Here is a 10,466-nt window from a genome sequence, read left to right on the forward strand (position 1 = left end):
TATATATATATATATATGTATATATATAAGATATTTCTAAAACATGATATAGGATGTATATATTAATACAAATATATTGTTTTTTTAAAGTCTTTTAAAGTTAACACCTTTAAAATTCAGGTTGATTTATAATGAAATGATTGATTTCCATGCAGTCTAGATCGTATTCAATTATAATTTAGTTATATTCATAGTGGGTAGGAAAAGAAGTGATGTGTAATGGTCTTTCTGATCTTTTAAACCCACTCACTTCTCTCTAATAACTAGCTAAAGTATGATTCAAACCGATGATAGAAGGTGTCTTACAAGAATTACGTGGTGCCAACTTTGTGCTTATACAACATTGTTAATTTTTTCTGAGTAATATCTTGAGATGCTAACATATTTGACAATATCTTTTGAATTAATAAATATTGTGGACTTAATCTTATTTACCATTAAAGGAACAGTAGTAGATGATGGTATAAATAAAGTTGTTTCCCACACGTAAACATAAAGATAACAAAGAAACAAAAAAAATATAGCAAGCAATTAGGAAATAAATGAAAACAATCAATGAGTGAGTTTCCACCTTTTTCAACAACCAAAAGTGGTGGTAGTAATCCATGGCAACAAATCATACCCTCACCAATCATTTCGCTAACTACGCTTCATTCACGATGGAAAGTGGAAAGATTGACCTGTGAAAGAAAAGAGGAAGGTGATAATTTTAACGAGTGGATGTGTGTAGAAAAAGAGAGAGAAAAGAGGGATCGAGTCAAAAAGCTTTTCGTGCAACTATATAAAAAGAAAAAGTTTAGCAAAATTGTAATTTAATGTATCATATTACAAGAATAAAGAACAAATGATTGTTTATTTCTGATTATAATTGATGATGTGATATTCATAATTAATTATAGATGTATTATTTATTATAGTAATAAAATAATTAAAAAGTACTAATTAGTAAAAATATGTAGTATACGAGTAATGTTTTCATTCTGAGTTGTTCTGAAATGTGCTGATCTAATTTGGTCTGATCTAACAGGATCACTTCAAATGACTAACTACCTAATCTATTTGGCTCCATACAGTTGTTTAACGCAATTTGAATAGAATATTAGTTACTTTATAGTTTGTCCCAGTGGACCAATAATAAAGGTCGAAGAGAGATAATATGTAAAAAATTTGGATTGGGCAACATGTTTTTCACAGTTTAACTCATCAAGTTACTTCAAAAAAGTTGGTTTGACACTTTCGATGTTACCAAAAGGGGAAAGCCAACAACATACCTTAATTACCTTCTCCAAACGTAAGCTCGTAATATGTTTTATACTCAATATTTACTAGTTTTTCTAGTCATTACTTAACTTGTTACCTAATAAAAATCACATGATGAGTAAACTAAATTAAGAAAAAAAGCTTGATGAAATCATAAATTATGAAAAAGAAAAGAATAAAAGAATATTAAAAATTCTAAGTACTAAAAGTCTAAAATGCATTAATACAAAAATTTAAAAATTGTTGCTCGATTTAATGGGTTGATTAAAATTTAGAAAAGATAAATTAAACAACAAATCAATTGTAATTAGCTTGGTTCAAAATGTGAAATTATAAACAACTTACCAAAACTAATGGTTTAATTTATTAAACTGGTTTGATTCAAATTATATATTGTATGACATTTGATTTGTCACATACTAGACGATTCGTAATATCTTAATTTATTAACCCATGAGTGTAGCCAAATTGATCATCAAGCAAACCAATCAATTGTAAATTGAATCGATCGATACGAACTGTCACAAGATTATTAAGATTGATTAACTTAAATGTAAAATATAATTACTCATATTTGAAACGTAATTAAGTTAATATTAATCAAAAGTTGTTAACAGCTAACTTTGAATTAACTTTGATATCAAAATATTTTTTGTAACTATTCTCTGAACAATTTAGATTATTTGATAGAACACTTATATTACAACATTTAGATTTTGAACTATACAACATAACCTTATATATATATATATATATATATATATATATATATATATATATATATATATATATATATATATATATATATATAAACACATAACATTTAAAAGTAAAACACTATAACAATAAGCATTTTACTGCTTTAAAGGATAATAAGTTCAATAACAAATATGCAATCATGTGTAAACATCAGGATGATTGGAACAACTTTATATAATATACTTCTTTTTTTCATAAGTGCATGGTGTCGTAATCGTTAGTGGGAGTAGTTAATGCTGCATTTGTGTATACTTTTACTTTAAAAGAAACTTTATTTTTATTGTTAGGCATCACATTGTAATATTCTATCGAACCACATTTACCGAAAAAATATAATATAAATGAGAGTTAAAGTTCAATCCACGAAATTAATATAATTATAAAATAAGTAATTTGTGAATTTTTTTCAAATTGTTCACTATTTTATTTTTATTAAATGTGAAATTTAAATTCATATTTGAATTTAAAGACTTGTGATGGGATTGGAATTTTAGTTGACAAAATTGAGAGTTTGCAACTAGCGATTCAATAGGAGTTTGACTGGAAACTCAAGATTATGGAATGATATATAGATTGCGATTAAAGGTAGGCCATAGGACAACGGTGTTATGTGATAAGGATTAAGATTGTGCTCTCCAAGGATTAGTCCTTTATCTTTTCAGGAAATAACACAGATTATTAGCCTTTGATGCAATATAATTCCACATTCTACCTTTATGAAGCCAGGACAAAAATGTATATTGTGAAACTAGGAGAATTTTAGAACTATCCACGCTATTAGAAAGGTATAATTTATATAATAATTTTAGTAACGTATACGTAACTATGAAAGTTTTCAGATTTTTTTCTTAATTTTATAAATTAATATGGTAATCCAGCTCAACTGACTATTTACTTGTATTTATCTTATACATTTCGTAAATTAGTTTCTATAAAATTTCGAAAATAAATTAGTTTATATTTTTCTTGATAGTTTTTATGAGGATTCTTATCATTGGACCTTTTCTTTTCACAACTTTTTGATCAGATATTGGAGTCTTTATTGGACCATCTTTTCTTCTTCCCACACCCCATAAAACTTGCAATGCCAAAAGTAACCCTCATTAAAAACATAATAAAAATTCCAGCACTTTTTTTTTTAATTTTTCAGATTGGATATTCCACAGACTATTTCGGAATCTAAAAACACATTTCAAAAAATTCAATCCAAAATGTATAAAAAATATATGGAAGTTTCTTCCAACACCCCCATATTTTCTTTCTGTCACCTCCATATCTTTGAAAATTCTAATTATATCCATTTGTAATTATAGTTTCAAATTATAGAATTTGTAAATATTTTGAATTGTGCCATCCCTAATGCAAAATTATATTATGGATTGTGCAGTCTATAATATAAATTACATTCTTAATTGGGCAATATGTATTATAAATTTAAATTTCGAATTATATCATTTTGAAAATTTGTATTTTAAATTATACAATCTGTAATGCAAATTTGAAAGTCAATTCAAAATGATAAATCCAACTAATTTTTTGTTGAGTCGATTTGGATTGATCCAGGCTAAAAAAAAGGCCATATACTTACCTTGACCAATAGGAATTTTTGTGGGCTTAGAACTTTTTTTAATGACAAACGATTTAGTATATGAATATTTTTTCAACAACTCACCTCAATCAGAACCAAACTTTTTGAATTGAACCAAATTAACAACTCTAATTAAAGGATTGGATTTCAAATATCATTCATCCAAATAAGATTTCCAACACGAAATATATATAAATACACACACACACACACACACACACACATATATATATATATATATATATATATATATATAATATTTTCCACATTTTTATTTACATGTATTTTTTCTTGAAAAAAATATTTTATTTTTTATTTTTGAATTAGGTTTAAATTATTCCTAATGATAATTCTAATTAATGAAATTTATTAAGATAAATATAAAAAATTAGTTTACCTTTTTCCAATTTTACTCATTTAGACTTTTGGCATCAAACCTTTATTTACAATTTAATTTAAACTCACATATACGTTTTTAATTATTCATATCTTATCTTAATGAACATATAAAACAGAAAAAACAAACAAACTATATTGTTCTTATTTTATTCTTAAATGAATATATATAACATTTTTAATTACTTTGATTTCAACAAAAAAAAAAGAGAATTGCTAAATATACGAAAGAAGTTAATTTGAAAATGAGACAATAGTTGAAATTATCTTTTTGTACATTAAACGAAAAATCATTTACATTTTCTTTATATATGTACAAGAATTGGATATGCGTGAGGAAGAAAATTACAGATTACAGAACAAAGAATATTGAATCCCGAAGATGTGAGGAGACTAACATTACTTCTTCATGGTATTTCGAACGTCTACGCCATTTTTATTTTTCGATTTCTCTGTTTTCCTCTTCTGCCCCTTTTTCTTCTTGGAATGAGAACACGGATTTTAAGTCGAACCCTTCTTTTCACGAAGAATTTCCACCAATGGATGAACTGCCAATGCTCAACATCTTTTTCATTGTTTGTTTATGCTAAAAGAACAAAAGTTGGTATAAGAAATTAAGAATGCACATGCATGGTTAAATAGTATAAATACGAGTACTGCATTATCATTTAAACTAAGCGTTATTAAATTTTTAAGAAGTTTGGCAAAATCACTTGAGGTAAAAAAATGCTGACCATTGCAAGAAGGAGTAATTACAACAACGTGCATGTCAGAGTTGTTAGGAGGTAATTGCAAACGAAGGGGATGAAGTTCGGCGTTGAATGGGTTGCGGCAGCACACAACAATATCATCATGCCCCGTCTCTTCCTTTAACTTCTCCTTCAAATCCTCCACGCTACTTCCTTGGAACGAGAAGAATTTTTCTTCACTCTCATCAGAAGCATCTCCATGTTCCACGTTATAATATACAATCCTTCCATCTTTTATCGGTGACTTAGCCTCCAAAAAATCTTCACCCTGCATAAAACCGAACCCATTATAAACCATGGCTCCTAGTTCTAAATCATTAATTTGATTACTATTAAGATTAAATATATTTTTAGACCTGATTTGAAGGAGACTTGAGATATATACTGAAGGAGGCATCATCCGGTGGAGAATGAGAAGGAGATTCTAAGACGGGAGGATGGAGCGAAATCGGTTTGGGAGGTTGTTGTGGTCGAAGCTGTACGAGGTCGACATCCCAGAGGATCCAATTTGTGGTTGATGTGCGATGCGGGATATCGTGGGTGATAGAATTTTTCCAGGGTGGTAAGCCTTTGTTGGCACGAAGAAACTGTCCATAACGTGTTTTAAGCCTGACGTATGAACCTTCTCTTACGGGTTCCCAGTCCAAAGAAGAGTTTAACCTTGTGGGAAGGGTCTGGATGACTTTCTTACCTGTGGCGCCTAACAAAAACGGCATGTTGGAGGCTGTTAAGTATTTTTCATAGCAACTCTTGAGTCTTATCCAGTTGGTACCCTGGACGATCTCCACGCTCCATTTAGCATTTTTGTATATCCCATTTCGATCTTGGTAAACGCCCTCTTTGTCAGTGTCTGCCAACAGATATTTGTCATGGCGACTCCTCAGACGCACCACCTGTGCCTTTTCGAACACCTCCATTCCACTTTAATTTCTCTGCCTCTTCTCCACTTTCCTACTTTCTAATTCGTTTATTAGGCGCACATTAAAAGGAGCGACTTTTAGGATGTTTGTTTTGCATCTTACTTATGAATGATGGGATTTTACGGGTAAAATTAGACTGCAAAACTAAACGAGTGGCTGTCAAAAACTAGTTTTCGTTACTTGGATTTAACTCATCAACCATGCAAATTTTTTAAATTAATTTTCGACTACTTTGGATGGCTTTTGCTTTAAAAAGTATCAACTATCAAGTAATTGATAGGATGTTTCAATTTTTAGTGCCACCAACTTTGATTGTTGCCCTATATTTTTCTAAGAAAAAGTTAACAGTTAGATTTTCATAATTTGTTTTCTTAACCTCAACCCTAAACTTATATATAAATATTGTTTTAGAATAAAGCAAAACGACAAACAACTAACGCAATTTGTTTTATTAAAGATGATTTGTATATTCATATGATTTTGTTTTAAAAAATTATTTTAAGGTACAACTCAATTATAATATAAGTTTATGCTGTTATTTGTTAATACACACTCCTCTGATCCTTTTTAATTATGTTTTTTTTATATTTAAATTACAGTAATTATCGTTCTATATCATACCTTTACTTATTTTAATTGAGATGAGAAAACAATCATTTATTCAAACAAAAATAATATATGATTTTTCTGTGTAAAATAGGTGCCAAAATAAATAATAAGGATATTATTGAAAAAAATTAAGAGATTTATTTATACACCGTATGGTCATACAATCACTCAATAAGAACCGATACGATGAGAAGGATATGAAGATGTGATCAGCTAAACAGTCTGCAAAACGAGTAGCTAGATTAGAGGTAAGTATTGCTTAGTAGGTTTTGGATCAGGATTGTGTCGTAATTAAGGTTTGTAACTCATCTCAAAAATTATAAATAGAGGTCAAATGTAAGATATAGGTAATCACATCTATTGTAAATTTAAGACTTTACTCTCATTGCGGTTCGAACTAATTACTTACTTAAGTATCAGATTACCTTTGACAGGTATCCCCGAACGATTTGGAGTATTGACAAGAAATGAATTTGACAAAAGGTGAACAGAGTTATCCGAGCAAGCAAAGAACAAAGTGTGAAGATGTGTTATGGGGAGTTACTCGATCTGGTAGAGATCTTCACAGATCTCTTCTTCTGATCTAATAAAGATATTGTTTGCTTCCGCTGTAACTCAATATATTTTTACTTGAATTCTTTCACAATTATACTTTTCTGTGGAGCTCTTTCGTTTCTCTTTTATTAAATACTTACACGATCCTACACCCGAAACAATTTAAAATCACAAAAATTAATAGTTTTATTATTTGTGTAATCAAAATTTAAACCTTACATATATAATAAAAAAATAGAAGAGTGTATATATATAAATTTGTGTAAAGAATTATTGCTAGTATAAACAATTAAGGAGATAAGAAAAAAAATGGACAGATAAATTTTTAGTCAGAAGTTAGAAATAAATAGATATTTATAACACATGTAATTATTATTTTTTCATTACATGTACATTGAGTATGTTATTGTACATGTTTAATAACATTTCAATGACATTGAAATGTTTTGAAGTAGATGGTATTACCAAAACATCAACCATATTAAAAAGAGATATTTTTTCCATTGATTATTACATTGTTGTATGTAGCTAGCATCGTCATATACTTCCATTTGAAACTATACATCACACTTTAAAACAGTTGTAGGATGTGATTTTCATCATCATCAATTCATAATTGACGTTGAAAATTAGTGCAAATAGCAAGATAGATGACGATAATTTTATGGTATAAAATGATTAACCATCTTTTTGCATTTAATATATTAAGTTATGAAGACAAAAAAAGATTAAATATACTTTTAATTATTAAATTTTAATATAAAATTAAAATTTATTTATATTTTAAATTTTGATACAGTTTAACTTTTATATCTAGTTTTTATAAACAGTGTTAATTTTTTTAAAGGATTAAATGATATTTCATATTTACATTAATAACTTACTAAAAGTATTTATAATTAATTAAATAGCAATTTACAGTAATAACAAAATATAGTTACGTGTAAAAAATAATGGTAACAAAAATGTAACTATCCACTTTACATATTCACCTAGCCCTACCCATCTTAGAAGTTTAATCATCAACCCCAATTGATGGATCACCTACAAAATGTGACACCTAGATAGCAAATATACTTGGAGTGTGTACTATAACTATAGTTGTATGTTGTGATATTGTTCTCTCTCTATCCAGGGTGGCCTGACACGTGAGCAGCTCATTTCGTGAAACCGTAGACGATAAATTATATAATGAACAATTTTTCACGTTTTTCTTTCCATTTTATTTCATAGCCTATTATTATTTTCTTTCTACCTTATTTTACTTTTTCACTTCTTACACCTATCTCATCTTATTAATATATAACTATTTTAAAATTTCACTTTTAGGCTGTGTTCGTTTGGGTAGATTTGGAGGAGATGATTAGAATGGATTTGAGGGTAATTTTTTAGTTGTTTTTTTTGAGTGGATTTGTGGGTAATTGAGAATGGATTTGGAAGTAAAGTTTGTGAGAATTAGTGTAGGATTTGATTGATGTGATAAATTTTAAAAATTAGTTTAATAGGTAGAAATTAAAGATTACCAAAATGCCCCTAGTTATAAAAGTAATATAAAATGTTATATTTAATTGTAAAAATATTTATAAAAAAAAATTATGAATAATTTCTAAAATTAATGTTTAAAAATTATAAAGATTAAATAATCAACTTATTTTTAATAAATTAAAAAATATAATATACCTAATTTTATTAAAATGTATATCTTTTTAAATTATAATATTAAAATAATTATAAAAAAAACTGAAAAATATATATTGCGTAACCGGTTACGCGTGTGCTCGCAAAATTTATTCTTCTCTGTAACCGGTTACACTCTGCTGTAACCGATTATTAATGTACATATTTTTATGTTAAGCATGGCTGAACGGTGTGCTTGGAAATTTGATAATAGTACAGGACAAAGCAGTCTTTTCTGCCCAAATCAACGCAAATCTTCTCAAATTAGCGGGATGGTGATAATGTGTAAATCTCACAAATCTTCGCTTTTTCGTCCGTCCAAATCGTCGCAACCGAACATCAATATTGTATCAAATCCGTCTTCGGTATTTCACGTAAAAACGAACACAGCATTAAAGAAATTAATATGAAAAACATTAGATTGTGTTAAAATGATTTTAAATATATAGTTTAAGTTTATCCTTAACTTTATTCTTAAAACAAAATAGTGTATGAATAATTAACGTACCAATTAGTATGTTGTTATTAGCTCAAATCCCGCTTCTCTTCATATTATTGTTATTATTCCCATTATTATTTTTTTAAAAAAATTATTTTGATTCTTTATTTCTTTCTTTATTAATTATGAATATAAAATAATAGCTATAACTTAACGACTTTTCAAACCACATGTCTTTTTTATATATTGTAGAGAAAAAGTAGACACTTCTCATTAATAATGTAATAATCTAAATCAAAGAAAATATGTGTAATTTTTCTGTCCAAAAATTATAGATGGTGATTTTTAATTGGCTTAAATGCTTATTTCGTCCCCATGTTAAGAGGTGAATTTCTGTTTAGTACCCGGTTTTAAAAGTGTAGACATTAGGTCCCAAAATTGTCAAAATTGTATCAATTGAGTCCCTTCCGTTAAGTGCACAGTAACGGAGTTAAATTTCATCTCACGTGGCAAAGGAATCTACATTTTTTCTTCTTTCTCCTCTGCCTTTTCCTGAAATGCCCCCAACTTTTTCTGTCTTTTCTATATTTTTATTAAATTTTTTTCTCTCTCTTTGCTCTGCAACATCTACCTCCTCCGCATACGCAATTCCCACCTCTTTTCCCTCTCCGACGGCGGCTCATACGACATCATCCGGCTGAAACAATCAACGAAACCATCTCCTGAAGCCTCACCCATTCTCGATCGTGAGCAAAAACCAAACAACGTCGATCACCCACACCAAAAACTACCACTTTCAAGATCAAGATCAAAACCAAAACCCCAATAATATGACACGACCCAAGTCTCGTGTACTCAAAACCGGCGATCGAATCCTAGAATCAAAAAGCCTAACCAGGGAATTAGAGAGCAAAAATTTGGGAATAAAGAAGTGGCGAAGCAAAATCCCACAATTACATGGTACGAATCAAACCTCTGGGTGAGAGGATTCGAAGACCGAGCTGCGGAACGAAAAACCTAAGCCAACCTTAGAAGCCCCCCTCCCAACCCACTATAGTCCCTCTCATTGGTCATTAGCCCCCCCCCCCCCCCCCCCCCCCCCCCTCCCTCCCCTCCCATGGCTTCCCAAACTGTAAGGGTTCTGCAGCGAGGCCCACGAATACGCATCCCCTCCCAGACATCCTCCGGAAGCTTCATCATGTCGACAAGACAGCTAGCACCCCTCCCGCCGTGACCCCCACCACCGCCCTCAACCCCTTGAGTGTTGCTTGTCTACGGCGGAGGCTGTCCCGCCATACCCATCGTGTTCACAACCGACATATTCCCAATCGAAATCAGTCACCTAAAGTTCACGATCTGACTCTGATTCGTCACTCGCGAAGACGACGACGACGAAGATGGCGAGGAATCGGAGGCGTTGGAAACGAAATCGAGCCATTCACCGACGACGTTAGGAGTCATCACATTGAAGGAACTGAGATTCGGATTTGCAAAGTGAAAAACCTGAGTCAAGG

General features: G+C 30.0%; 1 protein-coding gene across 1 annotated transcript; it reads right to left on the reverse strand.

The window, feature by feature from the left end:
• Window positions 1-4,341: 4,341 nt before the first annotated feature.
• On the reverse strand, window positions 4,342-5,725 carry LOC108328811 (uncharacterized). Its single transcript, XM_052873500.1, has 3 exons — window positions 5,109-5,725; window positions 4,738-5,020; window positions 4,342-4,589 (listed from the first exon to the last, which is right to left on the reverse strand). The coding sequence occupies exons 1-3, from the start codon at window positions 5,667-5,669 to the stop codon at window positions 4,585-4,587; spliced, it is 849 nt and encodes a 282-aa protein (XP_052729460.1). The 5' UTR covers window positions 5,670-5,725; the 3' UTR covers window positions 4,342-4,584.
• Between the last annotated feature and the right edge of the window lie 4,741 nt (window positions 5,726-10,466).

The sequence above is a fragment of the Vigna angularis genome, chromosome 2 (assembly GCF_016808095.1).
Source record: "Vigna angularis cultivar LongXiaoDou No.4 chromosome 2, ASM1680809v1, whole genome shotgun sequence".
Classification (NCBI taxonomy): Eukaryota; Viridiplantae; Streptophyta; class Magnoliopsida; order Fabales; family Fabaceae; genus Vigna; species Vigna angularis.